The 25352-nt window shown below is 33.4% G+C and overlaps 1 protein-coding gene across 1 annotated transcript; it reads right to left on the reverse strand.

Moving 5' to 3' along the window:
* Window positions 1–12598: 12598 nt before the first annotated feature.
* LOC143063923 (chitinase-3-like protein 1) lies at window positions 12599–25090 on the reverse strand. Its single transcript, XM_076236372.1, has 11 exons — window positions 24932–25090; window positions 23423–23606; window positions 22675–22930; window positions 22130–22251; window positions 18692–18815; window positions 17693–17878; window positions 16578–16697; window positions 15956–16107; window positions 14874–14980; window positions 13757–14437; window positions 12599–12846 (listed from the first exon to the last, which is right to left on the reverse strand). The coding sequence occupies exons 1-11, from the start codon at window positions 24981–24983 to the stop codon at window positions 12662–12664; spliced, it is 2169 nt and encodes a 722-aa protein (XP_076092487.1). The 5' UTR covers window positions 24984–25090; the 3' UTR covers window positions 12599–12661.
* Window positions 25091–25352: the final 262 nt, after the last annotated feature.

The following is a 25352-nucleotide window of genomic DNA, read 5'->3' on the forward strand; positions in this document are numbered from 1 at the left end:
ATTTCAACGGTACATATGTCTCTAATTTAGGCAAAAGTTGTTATATTTCATTTGACACTTAAATTCCTGAAGAAAGCAGTCCACGAAAACCACAAAATTGGTACCCCACGAATAAAAGTACGTTGACAAAAGTCCGTTTCTTTGTATGTAGACATTTTATATTTGTTGCACATAAGTGTTCCTGCTGTTTCGTTAATTTCCTCTTATGGCTAACGTGTTTCCCTCGGTTTCAGATTGTAACCTGGATTTGTTTTCTCTCAATCGATTTATGACTTTTCGACGTCAATGACGAGTGATAAAACAATCTTGTATCCAAGACTTTCAGCCAGAACAAATATATGGTATAACAGATTTAGTGTAAAAACGTGATTGATATTTAGAGAAAAGGGGATTTTGTGCAATGCCAAAATACAGGTATCGATAGAATGTAGGGCCGTGAATGGTCTTATGTGTTTCGTTAATTTCCTCTTATGGTTAACGTGTTTCCCTCGGTTTCAGATTGTAACCTGGATTTGTTTTCTCTCAATCGATTTATGACTTTTCGACGTCAATGACGAGTGATAAAACAATCTTGTATCTAAGACTTTCAACCAGAACAAATATATCGTATAACAGATTTAGTGTAAAAACGTGATTGATATTTAGAGAAAAAGGGATTTTGTGCAATGCCAAAATACAGGTATCGATAGAATGTAGGGCCGTGAATGGTCTTATGTGTATAGGTATAATATTTAGCTATCTTGAGCATACTTGACACGGTAGTAAAACCAGAAATTATATTTTGTTGGTTAACATCCGTGTAAGCTTTTAATTTGTCATGTTGGCAAGTGTCTATCTGTTCTAAGTTACATTGAATGTCAGCATAAATAACATAAGGAAATCGTATTTGACGTTTGTACTAAGTTGTAAGATATTGTAAAGGTATCTTCTTCTGGAATCTCGATTTTCACTCCATTCCTCTTATCACAATACACTAAATGTTCGTCTAAAAAGTCCTCACTTCAACAGTGGTTTATACATCTTCGACAAAAACACTTTACCATCGTAGGATGACATTTGGGGACTTAACAAACGTGATATAAACTTTTTATCCAATATTAATGTTGTTTAGTAGCATTGGTTACATACAACATGTTTGTGTGAATTCTATCCTTTTTGATGTTCTTTGAATTCTTAACGGATACACTTCAAATTTTCTTAATAGTTGTTGTTTATTTCAACACCATACCTAAACATGTAAAGTATACAAGGTAGTATTTAGCCTTTCAAATTTGGTATGTTTCAACGACAATAACTAGCCCCCCTTTTTTTGTTCAACTCGTTTTCCCTTTTTTTTGTATTGACTTACTCGGTGTGTACTTTTCTGATCCACCTCCTCTTCATGATGTGATTTTGAGAACACAGATCACGTTAATAATAGCCTTCTTCTGGGCTAGTTTTACTGAAAGGCGTAGGTAAGACTTACACTTCAGGGATACAATTTATCCATATGAAGGTGTACTTCTACAATATGACTAACGTTCACTCACATCCATCACTCATGCAAGTTGCTATGCTTTCTTTTGTCTTTTCTATCATTACTGTTAGTTCATTGTCTTAGTTGGTTGATTCAGTAATACTAACTTGAGTTGACGTAAAAAGGGGAACCACTGTCACCTGTTGCTGGGTTTGTTTTTACCAACTGTACCAGAAGCACGTATTGTACCTTCGATGCCTACTTTAATTTTTGTGCTTCTGAAATTTTACTAATCAAATGTATGTAAAGCACTTCGACTTGACTTAAAAATGAATTAACAAATGGTTCAATGATCACTGTAGTTTTTTTTTACCATCTTTCACCTTAATAACAGGTTCCTTAGCTATGTCTTGTTGAAGTCGTTTTTCCTTTACCTAGATCTATAAGTATACCACATTTCTTTGCTTTTAGTATTAATTCATTTTAAGTGAACAACTCTGTACGGGGTAACACTTGATGCGTTTTGTCTTCAATAAGCTTTACCAACACGTCTTTTGGGTTTATACTATATCCTTTTAACCCAAAATCCTTTGCCATTCGATGTAATTGGTTTACCATTATTTGTAAATGACCCTTTGGTATTGTCTTTATAAACCTAGCATCACCAATTTATTAATCATGGTACGTATATTAAATGACAATCTAGACGGACCCGGTATGTTTTTGTTTGTTAATGCCATTGCTTATTTAATACCTTACAGACACATGTCTTTTATGATGATTTATTTTTCAATCTTACACCCCTAACCACCACTTGTAATTTTTGAAATCTAATGTTTCCTAGATGTGAAAAGGAAAACAAGGACACGTACAAATGTACTACCACGCGGTTGTCTGTATAATTAGGGTGTAGGCAATCGTACTTCTGATGAACGGCCCTTCCAACGTTCTCGTTTCGTAATAAAACCCACTACAAGCCCACACTTTACTTGTTACCAACTTCCTTGACATCAAGATTTGTAGGTGACTATCACAAAATATTCCATCCACACTTGTAGTCTTAATAATTTGGTTCACCTCACTTGTTGGCAGGTCCTTCCATTTTTGTGTTTCTTTTGTGTCAAAGGTATTCAGATCAATTGTAATCTTAATACTTATAAAAAATATTTCTATATTATGGTTTTTTTTCGATTTAAACAACTAACACTTCTTTCCTTTTCACACATTACCCTAAAACGTTAAACAACTTACTTTTATTCAACAGTTCTAAATCAGACTACTTTAACTTTTACACTACTTTACCTGTATAATGTTACGTCATTACTTTTACTTATTAATATGACGTCACTTTCTTTTTCACTGTCACCTTCCTACTTTTACGTTCAATGTTAGTTACTAAAATTGAAAGTTTGGCAGCACTTTCTATTCTACACCACTGGTATTAACCAAGGCTATTCACTACTTTTTTCTATGATCCTGAGCCATCTGGCCATTACAGGGGTTCAGAAATTCATATAACGTATTTTACTTACAAACCACATATTCGACAGCATATCCTTACGGCAAAGTTCCGAGCTTTAATATTTTTTCTGGGATCCGGGCCCGTCTGGCCACCACAGAGGTTCAAAGTTGCCCATTTACGTATTTTTCATAAAAACCACACATTCGATACTCTTCAACATATCCCCATGGCAAAGTTCCGAACCTGACCTAGCTCGTTTTAAAGGTATTGACCCCAGCTATTCCCCACTTAAATATTCTTCTGGGATCCGGGTTCGTCTGGCCACCACAGAGGTTCAAAGTTGCCCAGTTACGTATTTTCAATACCCCAAGATCCTTTTAGTCACTTGTGTATCTACACCAAATTTTATATACTACAGAGTCTATAATATCGTCGAATTTGGGACATTGAATCAACAGGGGGTCTCACCGTCATATGAGCGGTCTCCGGTAGGTTTGCACTATATATTTATTCTTTTTTCCGCTTTCCATAGATATTTCTATTGATATTTCTGAATGTTTTTGGAGTGGCCGGCTTTAGTTTTAGTTTTATATATTATATATTTAATTGAATCTTTGATGAATCTTTGATGTCGTTTTGTTGATAAAAATCTATATTACTGTGTTAAAAGACAAATCTGCAACTTATATAAGGGTTTATATTCGAGGACAACGAGAATTTACGACAGCTTGAATGGGTCATAAAACTAACTGCAGCGTAATTTTTCACTCCTGTTAACTATGAAAATCATACTTTTTGATGATTTTCAACTAAATTTTAATATTGAACCGACTGCTAGCAGCCGGTTGCATATTGAATATCAAATATCGAATAGCTAACCGGCAGCTAACTTAACATACATATTAAAAAACGTAATGAAATGCTTTTAAAATCAGTACAAGCCGCGAAGTTGTCGAATTTCACTGTTAAATTATATTTAACTAAGATTTAGCGAGTTTTGGAACGTTTGAGTCTCATGCAGTTTTTTTTTAGTTTTTAGACATATCGTCAAAATTTGCTGCTGGAAAAAAAGTGGCTGCTATCTTGATTGGACGATAAAAGTGGCTGCCAGCTTGAGTCTGGTGAGATTAACAGATAGACAATCATCAATGGTGTTAATTTGGCCATGAACTAAATAAAAATGTAACATGAACAAGTACTACAATTGTACTTCGAATTGTAGAAATTAATATTTTGTTGAAATTAAAAAAAAAGCCCAACATGATTTTGTTTTCCATATGAGAATTTTTAGCACTTCAATATATCATCAGGCTTATCATCACAAGCAATCTGCCTCTTATTTATCAGAACTATAACTTTGGTAAGATATTAATGGTTGAAAGTCGACAATTCAGGTTTATTTCAGGATTAAATATAATAAATCCTCTCTAAAGTTTCAAATTATAGTTATAGTGTTTTTGTTAATATTAGGTGCATTTTATAGATTTAGGAGATAACTGTATTGTATTTTAAGCTTGGCCTTCGTAAAACGTAGATTTTACTGTCGCAAATTGAGTTTACCTAGCGACGCGGAGCGGAGATAGGTAAACGGATATTTGCGACAGTAAAATCAAGTTTTACGAAGGCCAAACTTAAAATACAATACAGTTATCTCCATTCTAATGCCGCATCTTAAAATAAATGTCATTTAATAAATATTTTGGCTTAAAAATGGCATAAATGAAAAAGTTCGCGAAACTGTCGCATTGTCTTTAGCATCTTAAAAATGTGACGTCATGTGTTTAATCTGGATGTCAAACATGAATACTAAACGTATTTTTACTTTTCGTACACTTCATAATGGCTTCAATATAGACAAAAAGAAGATTTTGAGGCTCAAAATGTGAATATCTTGTTTATTTTTTGAGAAATTACATATCCCAAAATAATCGGAATTCAAAATGGTAGCTGTCTTAGTTACGGACTGGTAGAACGTGGAATCTAACCCCTCAAAATATTTATCAACGTCCAATGAAAATTATCGTTACAAATTAATTGCATTAGAATAAATAATCAACAATGCTCGTATCCATGTAGTCAAACATACATAGTGATTTATTTCAACGGTACATATGTCTCTAATTTAGGCAAAAGTTGTTATATTTCATTTGACACTTAAATTCCTGAAGAAAGCAGTCCACGAAAACCACAAAATTGGTACCCCACGAATAAAAGTACGTTGACAAAAGTCCGTTTCTTTGTATGTAGACATTTTATATTTGTTGCACATAAGTGTTCCTGCTGTTTCGTTAATTTCCTCTTATGGCTAACGTGTTTCCCTCGGTTTCAGATTGTAACCTGGATTTGTTTTCTCTCAATCGATTTATGACTTTTCGACGTCAATGACGAGTGATAAAACAATCTTGTATCCAAGACTTTCAGCCAGAACAAATATATGGTATAACAGATTTAGTGTAAAAACGTGATTGATATTTAGAGAAAAGGGGATTTTGTGCAATGCCAAAATACAGGTATCGATAGAATGTAGGGCCGTGAATGGTCTTATGTGTTTCGTTAATTTCCTCTTATGGTTAACGTGTTTCCCTCGGTTTCAGATTGTAACCTGGATTTGTTTTCTCTCAATCGATTTATGACTTTTCGACGTCAATGACGAGTGATAAAACAATCTTGTATCTAAGACTTTCAACCAGAACAAATATATCGTATAACAGATTTAGTGTAAAAACGTGATTGATATTTAGAGAAAAAGGGATTTTGTGCAATGCCAAAATACAGGTATCGATAGAATGTAGGGCCGTGAATGGTCTTATATGTATAGGTATAATATTTAGCTATCTTGAGCATACTTGACACGGTAGTAAAACCAGAAATTATATTTTGTTGGTTAACATCCGTGTAAGCTTTTAATTTGTCATGTTGGCAAGTGTCTATCTGTTCTAAGTTACATTGAATGTCAGCATAAATAACATAAGGAAATCGTATTTGACGTTTGTACTAAGTTGTAAGATATTGTAAAGGTATCTTCTTCTGGAATCTCGATTTTCACTCCATTCCTCTTATCACAATACACTAAATGTTCGTCTAAAAAGTCCTCACTTCAACAGTGGTTTATACATCTTCGACAAAAACACTTTACCATCGTAGGATGACATTTGGGGACTTAACAAACGTGATATAAACTTTTTATCCAATATTAATGTTGTTTAGTAGCATTGGTTACATACAACATGTTTGTGTGAATTCTATCCTTTTTGATGTTCTTTGAATTCTTAACGGATACACTTCAAATTTTCTTAATAGTTGTTGTTTATTTCAACACCATACCTAAACATGTAAAGTATACAAGGTAGTATTTAGCCTTTCAAATTTGGTATGTTTCAACGACAATAACTAGCCCCCCTTTTTTTGTTCAACTCGTTTTCCCTTTTTTTTGTATTGACTTACTCGGTGTGTACTTTTCTGATCCACCTCCTCTTCATGATGTGATTTTGAGAACACAGATCACGTTAATAATAGCCTTCTTCTGGGCTAGTTTTACTGAAAGGCGTAGGTAAGACTTACACTTCAGGGATACAATTTATCCATATGAAGGTGTACTTCTACAATATGACTAACGTTCACTCACATCCATCACTCATGCAAGTTGCTATGCTTTCTTTTGTCTTTTCTATCATTACTGTTAGTTCATTGTCTTAGTTGGTTGATTCAGTAATACTAACTTGAGTTGACGTAAAAAGGGGAACCACTGTCACCTGTTGCTGGGTTTGTTTTTACCAACTGTACCAGAAGCACGTATTGTACCTTCGATGCCTACTTTAATTTTTGTGCTTCTGAAATTTTACTAATCAAATGTATGTAAAGCACTTCGACTTGACTTAAAAATGAATTAACAAATGGTTCAATGATCACTGTAGTTTTTTTTTACCATCTTTCACCTTAATAACAGGTTCCTTAGCTATGTCTTGTTGAAGTCGTTTTTCCTTTACCTAGATCTATAAGTATACCACATTTCTTTGCTTTTAGTATTAATTCATTTTAAGTGAACAACTCTGTACGGGGTAACACTTGATGCGTTTTGTCTTCAATAAGCTTTACCAACACGTCTTTTGGGTTTATACTATATCCTTTTAACCCAAAATCCTTTGCCATTCGATGTAATTGGTTTACCATTATTTGTAAATGACCCTTTGGTATTGTCTTTATAAACCTAGCATCACCAATTTATTAATCATGGTACGTATATTAAATGACAATCTAGACGGACCCGGTATGTTTTTGTTTGTTAATGCCATTGCTTATTTAATACCTTACAGACACATGTCTTTTATGATGATTTATTTTTCAATCTTACACCCCTAACCACCACTTGTAATTTTTGAAATCTAATGTTTCCTAGATGTGAAAAGGAAAACAAGGACACGTACAAATGTACTACCACGCGGTTGTCTGTATAATTAGGGTGTAGGCAATCGTACTTCTGATGAACGGCCCTTCCAACGTTCTCGTTTCGTAATAAAACCCACTACAAGCCCACACTTTACTTGTTACCAACTTCCTTGACATCAAGATTTGTAGGTGACTATCACAAAATATTCCATCCACACTTGTAGTCTTAATAATTTGGTTCACCTCACTTGTTGGCAGGTCCTTCCATTTTTGTGTTTCTTTTGTGTCAAAGGTATTCAGATCAATTGTAATCTTAATACTTATAAAAAATATTTCTATATTATGGTTTTTTTTCGATTTAAACAACTAACACTTCTTTCCTTTTCACACATTACCCTAAAACGTTAAACAACTTACTTTTATTCAACAGTTCTAAATCAGACTACTTTAACTTTTACACTACTTTACCTGTATAATGTTACGTCATTACTTTTACTTATTAATATGACGTCACTTTCTTTTTCACTGTCACCTTCCTACTTTTACGTTCAATGTTAGTTACTAAAATTGAAAGTTTGGCAGCACTCCCTATTCTACACCACTGGTATTAACCAAGGCTATTCACTACTTTTTTCTATGATCCTGAGCCATCTGGCCATTACAGGGGTTCAGAAATTCATATAACGTATTTTACTTACAAACCACATATTCGACAGCATATCCTTACGGCAAAGTTCCGAGCTTTAATATTTTTCTGGGATCCGGGCCCGTCTGGCCACCACAGAGGTTCAAAGTTGCCCATTTACGTATTTTTCATAAAAACCACACATTCGATACTCTTCAACATATCCCCATGGCAAAGTTCCGAACCTGACCTAGCTCGTTTTAAAGGTATTGACCCCAGCTATTCCCCACTTAAATATTCTTCTGGGATCCGGGTTCGTCTGGCCACCACAGAGGTTCAAAGTTGCCCAGTTACGTATTTTCAATACCCCAAGATCCTTTTAGTCACTTGTGTATCTACACCAAATTTTATATACTACAGAGTCTATAATATCGTCGAATTTGGGACATTGAAATACCAGGGGGTCTCACCGTCATATGAGCGGTCTCCGGTAGGTTTGCACTATATATTTATTCTTTTTTCCGCTTTCCATAGATATTTCTATTGATATTTCTGAATGTTTTTGGAGTGGCCGGCTTTAGTTTTAGTTTTATATATTATATATTTAATTGAATGTTTGATGAATCTTTGATGTCGTTTTGTTGATAAAAATCTATATTACTGTGATAAAAGACAAATCTGCAACTTATATAAGGGTTTATATTCGAGGACAACGAGAATTTACGACAGCTTGAAGGGGTCATAAAACTAAAACTAACTGCAGCGTAATTTTTCACTCCTGTTAACTATGAAAATCATACTTTTTAATGATTTTCAACTAAATTTTAATATTGAACCGACTGCTAGCAGCCGGTTGCATATTGAATATCAAATATCGAATAGCTAACCGGCAGCTAACTTCACATACATATTCAAAACGTAATGAAATGCTTTTAAAATCAGTACAATCTGCGAAGTTGTCGAACCCGCTGTTATTATATTTAACTAAGATATAGCGATTTTTGGAAAGATTTAGACGTTAAGCACGATTTTGCGTTTCTTATGATAACGTCAATGTCTTACGTTTTACGGCTATTAATGATTATTTTGGATACTAGTAAGTTTTTTTATTTCGCTTGTAATTTTTGTTTTGCATGTCAATATGGATACTTCTTAATGATTAGTTGTATTGAATATGCATGAAATATTTTCCACTGAAAGTAACGTAAGCAACAAACAATAAAATATATCGTATTTGGGTAATGCATAAATCTATATGAAATGAGAAGATATATACGGTATGAGCAGTGCCAATGAGACAACTCTCTACCAGAGACCAATTGACATAAAACGTAATAAAATGCAATGTTTCCTTATTTAGATCGGAAAAGGAGGAAGATATATATTTTGCTTTACTATAAAAAGTTTGTCGGGAATTACAAGTTAAACGGGTCTTGCTTATAAAATTCAATTTACTAATAGCGGTACAATTAGATTAAGAAATGAAACGATTGTCAGAAATAAAAGGTAAATTATAATTCATCTCATATATTTACAAGCTTTGTTCGATATGGAGAGGAATGTATATAGCCAATGGCTAACTTTAGGGCCAATTTCATTTTCACTTTCAAGTTCTATACATATGAATCTTATTGCAGAGAAGTAAAAAATAATCGAAGTTTTACGCTTCTCAAATTTGAAAATTTCAAAAAGAGGATTTTTTATCCTCTCATGATACTAACTTTTTCACAACTGAAGAACCTCATCTAAACGAACAACCCCAGTCATCGGATTTTTTTTTTATACTTTGTTGTCTTATTGATAGTATCTCACCATCAAGAACATTCTATCTGATGAAATATACAGATGATCCACCATAAATAGCGTACCCCGAATAGACAACGTTGAAAACGTATGAAAATCGCCAAGTGGACAAACTTGCAAGATATTTCATTTCTTTGAAAACGAAGTCGTTTTGACTACGCAAATTATTAAAAATTATGTAGCTGTTTTGCAAAGTTAAAGCACATTTACGAAAAAGCACTATGTAGCATGCAACTAATCTAATTTTTCGATGAATAGCGTCGCAAATGCCAATTCATTTGTAAAAAGCGGCAAAATCCGACATTGGACATCTTGCAAGACATTTGCCAGAAGTCGTTGCATTTTTATATGAAGTGTGAGTGCTACAAAAATTCGATTCTGATATGGTCTATGTATGTACTTTTGTGAGCATAATTTACGCAAACGAAATATCATATAATCTTATATTTTAAAACTTATAAATTTTGAAAACTTAACATTTTCCAAAATCTGACCATAATGACCACTATTTGTTTTTACAAAAAAATAGCGTTGATCGTTACAGGAACGCATATTCAGTAATTTTGTAATACTCTACATATCAAGGATATCATACATTCGAATTTTAGTGGATATAACAATGTGTTTTGAAGAACACAAACACCTCTGCTAAAGTTATTATGCGTATAGTCTGTGACGTCTGACACGCATATTTTTGACGCTTTGTCAATATGTTGTCCTTGTTTTAGACTACAGTAAAGTATGATAACACAATTTGCACTTTTTTTTTCGAAATAGTATTTACATGTCTAGTCTATGGATATAAGTTTTATATAACTGTTATGCTTTTATAGAAAAGCTGTTTATTAGTGTGGACTTGTTGAATACACAGTATTGACGCAATAACGTGCGTAATGTCTTAGCGATTTTTGAAACGTTTGAGTCTCATGCAGTTTTTTTAGTTTTTAGACATATCGTCAAAATATGCTGCTGGAAAAAGGGGCTGCTATCTTGATTGGCCGATAAAAATGGCTGCCAGCTTGAGTCTGGTGAGATTAACAGATAGACAATCATCAATGGTGTTAATTTGGCCATAAACTAAATAAAAAGGTAACATGAACAAGTACTACAATTGTACTTCGAATTGTAGAAATTAATATTTTGTTGAAATTAAAAAAAAGCCCAACATGATTTTGTTTTCCGTATGAGAATTTTTAGCACTTCAATATATCATCAGGCATATCATCACAAGCAATCTGACTCTTATTGATCAGAACTATAACTTTGGTAAGATATTAATGGTTGAAAGTCGACAATTCAGGTTTATTTCAGGATTAAATAGACTAAATCCTCTCTAAAGTTTCAAATAATAGTTGTAGTGTTTTTGCTAATATTAGGTGCATTTTATAGATTAAATAATCAACAATGCTCGTATCCATGTAGTCAAACATACATGGTGATTTATTTGTACATATGTCTCTAATTTAGACAAAAGTTGTTATATTTCATTTGACACTTAAATTCCTGAAGAAAGCAGTCCTCGAAAACCACAAAATTGGTACCCCACGAATAAAAGTACGTTGACAAAAGTCCGTTTCTTTGTAGACATTTTATATTTGTTGCACGTAAGTGTTCCTGCTGTTCCTGCTGTTTCGTTAATTTCCTCTTATGGTTAACGTGTTTCCCTCGGTTTCAGATCGTAACCTGGATTTGTTTTCTCTCAATCGATTTATGACTTTTCGACGTCAATGACGAGTGATAAAACAATCTTGTATCTAAGACTTTCAACCAGAACAAATATATCGTATAACAGATTTAGTGTAAAAACGTGATTGATATTTAGAGAAAAAGGGATTTTGTGCAATGCCAAAATACAGGTATCGATAGAATGTAGGGTCGTGAATGGTCTTATGTGTATAAGTATAATATTTAGCTATCTTGATCTTGAACGTGTTACTTTTTGATTTTATTGAAACTAGGTGATAAATTAAGTCAGGGTGTATTTCAAACAAACATTTTAAAAACCAAAGAAGGATGTTAGAAGAATGAAAATTCCTTCCAGAGTTGTAAAAGTCCAAATGACGTGTAAGATGCATCTAATTTATACGTGTTTATTTGAATAAAGTGCCTAGAAATACATCTGTTTATTCTATTCTTCAACTGTCAGTTGTTAAAAGATACAAAAACGTATTGTAATTTTTAATGATACTAACTGATTCATGTAACATTGATGCAATGTTCTTTCTTGTTCTCTTCGATCACCATCCAAAACCCGAAACTGTTCCAAGTTGTTCGTTTTTATATAAATTATACAGTCAGGCCAATTTTGCGGTGTAACTTGTAATACTGACCATGATAAGAAAATAGAATAATTTTTCACTCACCCCTTGGCCTGGATTACCTTTCTAGCCATTAAGTGTACTCTGTTTTTGATAATTTCGCTGAACGCAATACAAAAATTCACAATTTGATGGGTTTTTTAAGTCGAGGAGGACAAGATACTAGCATTAAAACATATTTGTTACATCAATAGAAATTCGACAACTAATTGAAATACACCACTATTCATATCCTATTCAGTTGGTTCATTCTCTATTGACACAAACATAAGGTGATGTGGTATGATTGCAAATGGGACAATATCCATGAAAGTTCAAATGAAGTAGGTGTATGCAGTTGTATGCAATAACATGACCTTCAACAGTGAAAAATAAACAGCTAATGGCCTAAATTTTAACAAAACAATTTAGGAAAAAAAAATTTGAACAGACATTAACAAACGACGACTACCGAACTATAGGCTCATGACTTGTCACAGGCACATACAGGGTGGGGCAGGTTTAGGACGGAATATTAGAGTGTGTTTGTATCAAAGAACTAAACAGTGTTAGATTATAAGATTTATTAATATTTTATGATTTTGCGTTAATCTTCCGGATATTCTATGAATTTATCCTCTGTAGTTCATACATGCAGGAACATTGAATGGATAATCGCATGCGTCTTGTTTTGGATTGAATGCTGTTCCTGGAGCACACGGTTCATGAAAGGTAAGTCCGAAGGAACATTGGTAGTACGATCCACAGTCACTAGCATCACTGTATAATCCATCGGATTTAGTACGACAAAAGTTTGCTACAAAGTTTTTACAGAAGAAAACATTTAATGGTTGTTTTACAGTAGACAAATCGGTTAAAACATCAGTTGTACATTTTCGTAAACGAATCGTTCTGATTCAGTTTCGCGATTTGGCTAGTCTTCGACAAGTTAGCTTTTTAAATGTTATGTTGGTGGTGTCAGCAATTGTTATAATTTATTGTGTAAAGTTTACAAAGGCAAGTCATATCTTTGTTTTAATCGTTTATGTAAACATAAACTCATCTTCCGTGGTTGCCCCATCCCTCACCCATATTTGATGATTTGTTTAATTCATTATTATGATCCTGTTAAATTCTTGTATGTTTTTGTTTTCGGTGGAGCCCTTTTAAAGCATTTGTCACATATTACAATTCTGTGTTTGTCTTCACATGTTGCCAAGACTTAGGACTTATCAGAGACCGAAATGCCATATAGAAATATGTCCGTCGTTGGAGTTTGTATGTCATTTCTAATTCTATAATTGTAATAAATGGTTGCTGTTTCCTTATTGTTACCTTTTATAAATAACTCATGCTTGATTCTGGTAATATAAATAAATGTACAGTAATAAAAGGCTTATTTCGATGAAATTTCAATTTTTTTAACTTATAGTACGAGTCAGTTTTCAAATGTTTATTCCTACACATATTTTAAAGCATTATTTAAGTGTTTGTATTTTTTTTTCTTCATAACAGCTTCTGTAATTTAAGAAAGCTGAAACTTCGATATTGTGAAACATACGTTTAAAAATAATGTTCTGCTAATTCCCGATCATATAATCATTTTGCCAGAAGACGACGCATCAAATGCATAGTTTTGTGTTAAAGACTATGAAATTCATAAATAACTTGATGAGAGGGAATTTATTATGAGGATACAGAAAAAATATCATTATTGCCATACTTACTATTAAAATTAGGAGAGCTGGTAACAGGTGCATTTGTTGGTGACTGCGTGGGTGCATTGGTTTGTACCGGTGCGTTCGTAAAAGCAGGTGCGTTGGTAAAGACTAATAGTTTAGTTGGAGCATTTGTTTGAATAGGAGATGGTGTAGATGTTGGTGGGGGTACATAAGTTGGACCATTAGTTGGTGCAGGTCGGTACGTTGGACCAGTAGTTGGTGCAGGTCGGTACGTTGGACCATTAGTTGGTGCAGGTGTGTAATTTAAAAGCTTGGTTGGCATATTTGTACCGACAGGATTCCTTGTAGGTGAATTTGTCTTCCAAGGACTATTCGTAAACGCTAATAATTTTGTTGGAGAATTAGTATTTGACGGCGTGTTTGTATTTGGAGCATTTGAAAACACTAAAAGTTTAGTGGGTCCATTCGTGTTTAAAGGGCTTGCTGTAGTACCGGTCTGTGACGGTTGGTTTGGTTGCGAAGGGTTTGTACAGTTAGCGTTCCTTGGCCAATCGCAATATCTGGTCTTTGAGTTGTACTGCAGACCACTTGCACAATGGGCTAAAAATGGCGAACCACTAGCACAAATATAATAAGAATCGCACGATGATGGGTTGGGATAAAATCCATCCCGCATTCCCTTACAACTGAATGTGGCAGGTATTCCAAGTTGTCGAGTAGAATGCACTGTAAAAGTCAATACTACATTTCGTATTACAGAATATAAAAAGTTTGTCATTTTCTTAAAAAAATAAACTGTATGTGTTTTTTTTTAAAATCAATTTGATTTAAGGGTATAATTAAGTAATAAATTAATATTAAAAGATATGGAATATACGTCACTGAAACAACAGTTCAACTTTAAACTTTAGATTAGATTATTATTATTGAAGTGTCAGTTAAATCGAATAAAAAACATACAAACACATAAATAAAATTCTGGGAATCGTTTGTATTTTTTTCTGTATGATGATTTTTTTTATTGTTATTGTTATGGTTATTGAAAGACCAGTAACATCAATTTGTAAATGTCTGACAGCTCTTACAAAAGGAAATGATAGGAAACTAACCCACTAAAGCAAACCATATAAGGAATACAAAATTATTCTTACACAAATCATACCTCCTTTTGTTGTATTTATAACTTTTGGTTTGAGCGTTGTACTTGTTGTTGTCAAGTGCTGAGTTGTAGTCTGTGAACTCACTTGGGGTGTAGACTGTTGTTGTACTCTTTAAATACATGAATAGATAAATTACATTTAAAAGAGTGGAACTCATTCGAATCCCGCCCTGGTCAACGCTTAAAAAAAGCTACTGGAAATGAGAGTGCTCTTTAAAGGGGCACTAGCTACGAGATATATAAAAAATCTAATAAATTGTTTTGCTCAATCATTAATGAAATGCAAAGTGAAATAATGATTTGATTTTAGCAGCCAGTATCATGTATGATTCAGTTTTGTCAAAATAAGCTAAAAAAAACATTGATTATGAATTATTCACTTGCAAGTGAATAATTCGACCTCATTGAATCCATATTCAGGTGAACTTCAGTTTAACCTCTTAGCTTGAGACGGATAACACGTGAATTAGACCTTGCAATACATCACCAACGGATCCCTTTAAGACTTGTCACAACTATCTACAACTTAGCTTTTTGTGTTAATACAACCGTTGCATATTTGACATAACAACTTTTTAAACAACAACAGCGGGCTCCCATTGCATTGCCAAGTAGACAACTATCCAACAGATTCGCCATACGGATTACAACAATGACTAAAATCAACATCGTATATTATAGTCAGCGATTAAGGGCTCCAACATATAGCAAAATATGGAATAATTCAAATGAGAAAATAATCATAACAAAGCAAAACAATTAAACAAACATGACAGTTTTATTTTCGTCCTATATGTACATAGAAAAAATAGTTTTGATAAATGATCTATATCAAATCTCCCCTCAACAGCAGCGTATTGCACTTTCAAAATAATATTCGACTTTTTGGGGCTTAACTATGAAAAGTTGTTTTAAAATCTTTTTAAGTTTGTCATTTAGAATTTCCAATATTCAGATTCTATATTAAATTTCGTCAACTCTTATAACTGCGGCAAACACTAGAAATACCAATACCCCTCTTTTTCGATGTAAACTATTTCTTGAATAAAAGTAATAAAGTAAGCAGTGAATTGATTTTAACTTACGGCTTTATGACAGGACCTCCACTTCTCTTAAGTTCATCTTTTATTGCATTTACCAAAGGAAATTTCCCTTGCCCACAGTTACCATGGAAATCATCTAGATCTAGAGCCCAGACCATAGTTCCACCAAAACCATGTTGTTTGATGTACTGCACCTGTTTCAAAGAAAATCATAAGAGTAAGTGTAATGGATATTTCTATCATACTTTTCCCTAAGTTTGTCTAATTAGTCAGGTAATTTGAATTCAGAGATCAAGAAAAAGCTGACAAAAAGAAAGCATGTGATGATGTTCAGACAAATGAATTAAACATACTAAATAAGATAATATTCAATTTTCTCCAGAAAGGATGGAAATATCTTGCCTGTATAACATGGCTGTCATAATTTGAGAAAGGCAAAAAAGTTGCCTACTCCAAAAAGTTTCCGTCAATGATTTTAAAATATTTCAAAATGTAAGTAAACCATTATAGGTCAAGGTACGGCCTTAAACATGGAGCCTTGGATCACACCGAACAGCAAGCTATAAATTACTAGTGTATATAATTAGTGTAAAACCATTTAAAACACATTTTGTGTGTTTTTATGTTGAGTTCTTGAGTCACATTGAACGTCAATTTTAGATACCTTTATTTTAATACTATCAACATCTTCATATCCAATCCATTGTGATCCTTTCACAACATAGGGGACCATTTGATCAGCAAGATAGTGTCTTGTTCCACCAGTTTTCAATAGTTCACAAATCTGATTGAACAAAATGACACAAAGATTATTCGTAATTCAATTAAAAAACGTTTAAATATGAGCTTTTGTTTACCAGTGCATTTACTATTTCTGCCTATAGAAATGCAACAGCAAGTTGTAGATTCTATATGAAGCTAGTTATTATTTTTTTAAAAAAGCAGATTGTTGCTATTCAAAGTGGTAAAAATTCCAAACTCACAACCAATGCTACATCTAGTAAAACTCTTCTGCTTTTTATTATTTCATGATTTCATTATAACATAGAGCTTTTGCTTTACTCTACAATACAAGTGACTTAAGTTTCTTGTAACTGAACAAACTATGAAAAGTCGAGTTTCGTTAATCATTTCATTGCAACTCTAATGATGTGTGTTTGTTTGTAAGTGTTTATTACCACTTTCGACCATGGCTATATAATGGCTACCTGTTTTTATTGGTTTAGGAATGCAGGGATACCCAGGGAAAACCGTCCACCCTAGAAAGGACAACTGGCAATGATTGCTTATTCATGAATTGGGTCCGAATTCACTACCCTCAGAGCTGACAGGCTAGTGCTTAATGTTGATAAGCCAACGAGGCCTGTTAACATTAAAGAAAACAAGTTAGATTATTTGCATTACAATATTTTCGTTGAAACCATATTTTTGAAGTTAAAGGATTCAATATTTCATATACACTACAATGTCGAATAGGTTGTACAATCAATGTTCTAATAGCAAACGAACCAAATTATCATTAATTTCGAAAAAAACTACTTTGCTCTATTGATTTTACCATGTAATCTCCTCCCTTGTGTAACTTTATGTGTTAGAATTTTTAATGTTAAATTCGAAAACCACAAAATTTAGAAAATGAAATATGAATTAGTTACCTTAAAGAAATATAGCGGAAGAAAATGTCGAGCAACTTGTATGAATAACATTATCTATAATGCGACTAAGCATGACCAAATTCAACTACTAAACACATGTTAAACTATAGCAGAGGTATAATACCTCATAATATGCCATGAAACCCTTTTCTCCAGTGAAAGATCCAGCATTACATGGACTTCTGGAAGTTGAGTCTAAATCATGATTGCCTGGGTTTTGTAGAGTGAATCCTCTCCCATACATAGCCAACCCTACATTTATCATAGCTGCTGGTATACCTCCTTTGACCCAATAATTAGCGACCCAATCCTGAGAAAACATTAATTTTATAATACATTTATTATTGCAGCTGTGTTTGTTTTTAAAATTTTGGTTGAATTATTGATTTTATATAAAGCACATGCTAGCTTAAAAACAAAATGACACAATTACAAGTACAATGTCCTCATAAGCAATTTGTATATCACATTTTTGTAAAAGGTTTGAAATGCTGTTTGCAGACACAGGACTGATGAGTCAACATAGTTTCCTTTCATACTACAATGTTTTGAACTATGCGAAATAAAGTAATGGTTAAACATGTTAAATAATGTCTATGCATTTGTTGGAATATAACCCAAGCAAGGTATATATCCCAATAACTTGAATTCGAATTCGTTATATAGAGGATCATTGAAGCATGACTGGAACGGGGCCCTTTAGGTCAGTCAATACGTGTCAATACATTGATTGAAATTAATTAATAAAAAAAAAAAGATTAAACTAACAGTTGTTATTGTTGGCATTTGTTTTTTTTTGTATATGGACAAATGGTAGTAGATTTTTAATACTAACCATGAAGACTTAATCCCTTTAATAGACCGCTAGTCTTTATACCAAATGTTAAGATAGCCGGTAAGATAAAATCGTTCCATGGTGTGCTAGTGACCTAATACGATATATATGGGGTCAGTAAATTCCATATGGGGATTCGAGTCTCTCTTCTCTGGCCGGGATTCGAACTCATTCTACTGAGATATAGTAGCCTTGCACAATATATACCCGGCTTGATAGACCACTTAACCATCTAGGTTCGACATATATGTGTATTAAACTCGTGTACATAGCTGCACGTCAACTTACCAAGTTCATCGTTGCAGCATCTCCTGTTTCTCCATTGTGTTTAAATAAACCGCTGTTGTGACCAGTTTTGGTTTCCCAGCTACCATGTAAATCATACGTCATAAGATTGACCATATCTAAATATCTGGATAACAGAAATACAACTATCTTATTTACAGTTTATGATTTATAGTCGATTTATAGTGGAATTAAGGAAGCACAATACAAAGATTTTTTCATTCCCAATCAGACATCTTTAAACTGATGTAATTCATTTCATCCTTCTTTATATTTTATAAATGAGGTACATGTACCAAAAGAAAGAAGAAAGATTAATCTTTCAAAATGTGATAATTTCATTATGACATAATCATTACATAATTAATTATTATGTAATTAGTTGCTATATTGTGATGTTCACACTTGAATGAATTTAGCCTCTTTGTTCTTCATAGCATCCCAAAATATTTTATAGATTCTTGTACAACACAGCTTGACCTCCAAAACTGTGTCTCAGATTTCCCAAAACATCAATAGAACAAATTTTAATGCCAATTGAATTTAGTGGACTCTTATGAATTGATGTTGCAAACTTCATTGAAGATTTATGAGAGAATGAAATACAATAGGAAAAATCTGAGACATAGTTTTGGAGGTCAAACTGTGTTGTGCAAGAATCTATAAAATATTTCAGGATGCTATGAATAACAAATTCAGGGGCAACAACCCAACAATAGGTTCTCCGATTCATCTGAAAATGTCAGAGCAGATAGATCTTGACCTGATAAACAATTTTACCTCATGTCAGATTTGCTCTAAATGCTTTGGTTTTTGAGTTATAAGCCAAAAACTGCATTTTACCCCTATGTTCTATTTTTAGCCGTAACGGCCATCTTGATTTGATGGCCGGGTTACCGGACACATTTTTAAAACTAGATACATGTAACCCAATGATGATTTTGGCCAAGTTTGGTTGAATTTTGCAAAGTAGTTTCAGAGGAGAAGATTTTTGTAAAAGTTAACGACGACGGACGACGGACGCAAAGTGATGAGAAAAGCTCACTTGGCCCTTCGGGCAAGGTGAGCTAAAAATTCAAAACATAATTTATCAACTCAAAGGAATTTTCTACAAGCACTAGGTCTGATTCGCCGATTTTCTGTAGGAAGGGGGACAACTTTTATTTCCTTTCGTATGAGTTATATCAAATAAAATTGAGAATGGAAATGGGGAATGTGTCAAAGAGACAACAACCCGACCAAATAAAAAACAACAGCAGAGGGTCACCAACAGGTCTTCAATGTAGCGAGAAATTCCCGCACCCGGAGGCGTCCTTCAGCTGGCCCCTAAACAAATATATACTAGTCCAGTGATAATGAACGCCATACTAATTTCCAAATTGTACACAAGAAACTAAAATTAAAATAATACAAGACTAACAAAGGCCAGAGGCTCCTGACTTGGGACAGGCGCAAAAATGCGGCGGGGTTAAACATGTTTGTGAGATCTCAACCCTCCCCCTATACCTCTAACCAATGTAGTAAATTAAACGCATAACAATACGCACATTAAAATTCAGTTCAAGAGAAATCCGAGTCTGATGTCAGAAGATGTAACCAAAGAAAATAAACAAAATGACAATAATACATAAATAACAACAGACTACTAGCAGTTAACTGACAAAATTCACATTTGCTTTTGCTTTGTATTTTCGCTATTTTATACGTTGTGAGCTTGGGCTTTTTGACATGCAATCAATCTGGGAAAACAAATCATTTTAATTTGGTAAGCTTTTTTCTCGTCTTAAATAAATTAAAAAAGAAAATAATTTCTCTGTGTATGTTGTACATAAGACCTAGAAGTAAACTTTCTAATCAGGACTGACGTAATTTGTTGTAGGAAGTCTGGTAGATATATTATCTGTACGATAAAAGAACATAATCTTTACACTTGATGACAGTCAAATGACTGAATTCTAAATTGACGTTTATTTAGGTACCAAAGGTACCAGGCTTATAATTTAATACGACAGACGCGCGTTTCGTCTACATAAGAATCATCAGTAGCTGGCTCACCAAAATAGTAAGAAAGCAAAACAAGTACAAAGTTGAAGAGCATTTAGGATCCAAAATTCCTTTATGCGTTCATCATGTTATTGAAACTTTGTCCGTCTTGACAAGCGTTATATCATAGACTAAGAACTTGCCTAATAGGCGTATTTCATGAATAACTGTTCGTAAATAGTTAACTTTTTTTATTATCAACAATTAACACAAACTTCGAACTTATGATGCATGTCATTTCCATCTGTTTTCAACAGTTCGTTCTTATATTGTGTTGTTAAACCACTGTCTCTTGTCAGAGAAAGGATTGATTAAGCACTCACTGTCAATAGATATAGAAAGATGTGGTATGAGTGCCAAATAGAGAGCTCTCAATCCAAGTCACAATTTATAAAAGCAAATTATTATAGGTCAAGGTACGACCTTCAACACCGAGCTTTGGATCACACCGAACAGCAAGCTATAAAGGGCCTAAAATATTACAAATATAAAACCATTAAAACGGGAAAACCAACGGTCTCATCTATACAAAAAAAAAAACGAAATTAAGAAACACATATGAACCATATCAACAAAAGACAACTACTGAACATCAGATTCCTGACTTATGACAGGTACATACAATTACAGCGGGTTTAAACATTTAAATGGAACCAAACCTTCACCCTTACATGAAAAAAATAGTGTAACATCACAACATAGAAAGACACACTAAAACATATTATTCAGAATGGCTTAACTCAATCAAAAGACATGTTTAACGTCCCTACATTCTATATGTGTGGTCTGTTCCAAGTCAGGAGCCTGTTATTCAATTTATAAAAGTAAACCATTATAGGTCAAGGTTCGGTCTTCAACACAGAGCTTTGACTCACACCGAACAGCAAGATATAAACAGCCTAAAAATATAACTAGTGTAAAACCATTCAAACGGGAAAACCAACGGTCTAATCTATATAAAAACGAGAAACAAGAAACACTTGTGAACAATATCAGCAAACGACAATTACTGATCATCAGATTCCTGACTTATGACAGGTGCAAACAATTGCAGCGTGTTTAAACGTTTTAATGGTACCAAACATTCACCATTATCTGAAAAAATAGTGTTACATCAAGACATAGAAACACACACTATAAAATATCAATCGGAATGGCTTCTTGCCTGTTATTCAGACAGTGCTTGTCTTTGTTTCCTGCTATATTTGTTATCGTTTTTTGTTTTGTCTTATATCATGCAGTTTTTTTGTTTTTGTTGTTGTTTTATAATTAAGTGTTTCACATTTTGTCATGTATAAGTCCTTTGGATCCAACGCTCATTTCCAAACAAGGCGTTCGATTTAATGACATGGTAACTGGTAATATATGACAATACTTCCCTCAAATAATATTACTCACTTTGCCATCTCCGGTATATTGTAGCCACCCATATTACTTTTGCCTGCGGGAACAGCAGCAGACAAAATCAGTCTTGGTTTTCCAGTCGTTTTCGTTTCTGTGTCAAATTCTTGCTTTAAAGTCTACAAAATATCTATCAATCTAAAGACTCGTTTCATTTTTCTCTCTTTTTTTTTAAATCGAAGAAGTTATTAAATAGATATATGGAAAAAAAAAACATTCTGTATGTATGTGCCTGTCCCAAGTCAGGAGCCTGTAATCAGTGATTGTCGTTTGTTGCTGTGTTACATATTTGTTTTTCGTTCATTCTTTTGTACATAAATACGCCTGTTAGTTTTCTCGTTTGAATTATTTTACATTTGTCATTACTGGCTTTTTACAGCTGACTATGTGGTATGGGCTTTGCTTATTGTTGAAGGCCGCACGGTGACCTATAGTTGTTAATTTCTGTGTCATTTTGTCTGTTGTGAAGAACTGTCTCATTAGCAATCACACCACATTATCTTTTGTGTATAATGTAAATGACTGGTAAAGTCTAGATATACCTTCAGTAATTCGATGTAGTTGTTCCTGTCTGCTGCTGTTGACCCAGATCGTCTGGTTGGATATTCCCAATCAATATCTAAACCATCGAAATCATGTTTTCTCAGAAATGCAATACTTGTTTTGACGAATTCCCGTCTGCTTGCGTCAGTAGCAACCATTTTGCTAAACGGTTTTGAACCCAATGTCCACCCTCCAACGGCAATGAGAGTTTTTAAATTTGGGTTCTGAGTCTTTAAATCATTAAATTTAGCATACCTAAAACAACATAACGTGTTTTAAATATGTTCCAGCCAAAAGCAACATGCGCAAAAAACTTCCTATGTTAAGAAGATGACGAATACGTTATGTGATAATAGCTAATACAAATTATATTGACAAAATGTACCTCAATTATCATAGTATGTTTCAATAGAAAATCATATAAAAATAAAATGTCTATGAGCAAAATACATGTTTCTGAAATAACTTTCACCAGATATGCTTGTAGCTAAAAAAATATATACCCATTACTATAAAACATAGAGAGCATACGAACCTGAATGACCGATACATTACAATTTTAAATCGGTCAAAGAAAACTTTGCCTGATGAAGTTCAATCCTTAGTTGGATCATAATATCATAATAAACTTAATTTTTGTTTAATGTATGCCAGTGATTTCTGATTTCAATGAAAGTAACATGCATACAGTATATGCATAACTTTAAGTGATCAGTTTGCTTGAAAATATGACGTGAAAAGTCTTACATTCCTTTCATCCAGGGCGTACTTTCATCATTCCATTCAAACGAGTGTAGTTTGTTCCCCTGTAATTTGGCAAAGGAGTATATAAGATGTGTACATAAGTTCGGACCTATGTTTGTTGGTGTGAATTTTCCAGCGGAGGTTCTATACTGCGACCAGTTTGTATGATAACAGACCCTACGGTATGCTAAAATGATACAACAGTTTTCAACATTAACAAAAAAAGTAATATGAGATACAACAGCGAACAATCCTTTCACGGTAGTGTTTGCATGAATATAGTAGAGTTTGTTTTAATGGAAAAGTAATTCTTAATGGAAAAGGCACAAATAAATACGCAATCATGAACATCCAAAGTAACCCGAATAATTCAGTCGTTATCCGCTGATCGTGTGGGAGAAAATCGGACACGGCAAGGGCTTGAATTATTCGAGTTTCATCCAAAGCTAAATGACATAACTTTTGTTGCTGTTCTTCACCCCAAAATCACAGAGAGGTCTTTAATATGATATTAGAGCTATCACCTCACTGCAAGTTTAAGACGATAGATTTGAGCGGAATTATATGATAGAAGTCGATCACATTTCAAATGTGCATTGAATGACACAACAATAACCACTGACATGGTGTATCCAATTTTCTGTTAAATTGGGGAAGTGTATGTAAACGAATAAAACTGAAGTGATAAGAAATTAATTTAAGATCACTCTTTGGACTCCTTGAATCCGAAATTCGAAAGCATTCAAAATATGTGAAATATCACATTGTCTCTTAATTTGCTTTACATCAAAGCATTTCGCCTTTTTGAAAATTAATGGAAAACCTGCCAAGTAGTCATTGAAGACCTGTTGGTGACCTTCTGCTATTGTCTGCTCTATGGTCGGGTTGTTGTGTCTTTGACACATTCCCCATTTCCATTCTCAATTTTATATTTTCAAAGTGCAACTACCCGAAGTCTGAAAATATGGACAAATTCCACATCTTTGTGAATCGATTAAGGAGCTTTCATCATAAATATTATTTCTTTCTCTGCAAAACATGTTTTTTTAAAACAGTCTGACAAATGATTGCATAATTTCAAACAAGGTTGTAGTATCTTTTATATTAAAACGAGAACTACTATTTATCAATCAATGAAGAGTGGAAAATGGGTGTAAGACTTAGAAATAACAGTGCTTCTTGAAATTGGCGACTGGTTTTCCGCTCGATCGAGCCGCGAATTAGTTAATTGAAATAACCATGTTGATACTTTTATCTATGAACAAACATTTCTCAAAGTTACCAATACTCATTTTTCAAATGTCATATTCATATACTAGACTATGTTTGCAATAGTTATTATGAATGTTTCAAGATTTGAATTTTAATTGTTCCGTCAATGTGGAATAATTTACATATTCCTCGTACTGAAATAAATTTATAATGGAACAATGGTTAACTTTGTTTATACATATATAGATAGATAATAAAATGTTTAAGATAAGTTCTCATACAGTAAAGCTAAACTCTTACCTGATTCGACATTTCCAATAACTAGTAGACTGAGAATAATTCTTAAATACATAATTGTAAAATTCTTAATAATTAACTACGACGTGTGTTCTAGACAATAGCAAAAATCAAAAGTGCAGTAGGACACCTCCGATTGTCGCCCTGGATAAGATAAGTCGCCCACGATCGAAAGCACGTGTCATTTCTTATAGTAGTTTTTATGCACATAGATGTCAGGACATTATGCAATATAAGCACATAGATACATAGTCAATCAACTTAGGACTTAGAAGAGAAAACGGACATACTCAATTATAAGAAAGACACCTGACATAGACACAAACCTTAAATCGAAACTTCATATTGAAGTCAATAAGTAGACATATTAATCATATCCTACAATATAGTGTATGTCAAGAACTTTTTAGTGATAAAGTCTAGC

Source organism: Mytilus galloprovincialis, chromosome 2 (assembly GCF_965363235.1).
Source record: "Mytilus galloprovincialis chromosome 2, xbMytGall1.hap1.1, whole genome shotgun sequence".
Lineage (NCBI taxonomy): Eukaryota > Metazoa > Mollusca > Bivalvia > Mytilida > Mytilidae > Mytilus > Mytilus galloprovincialis.

Bases quoted from the DNA above. Each gene is read 5' to 3' on its own strand.
- LOC143063923 (XM_076236372.1), bottom strand. From the start codon at position 24,983: ATGTATTTAAGAATTATTCTCAGTCTACTAGTTATTGGAAATGTCGAA. The intron at 22,931-23,422 runs GTAAGACTTTTC...ATGTTGTTTTAG, and splicing joins ACGCCCTGGATGAAAGGAAT to GTATGCTAAATTTAATGATT. The intron at 22,252-22,674 runs GTATATCTAGAC...GATATTTTGTAG, and splicing joins ACTACATCGAATTACTGAAG to ACTTTAAAGCAAGAATTTGA.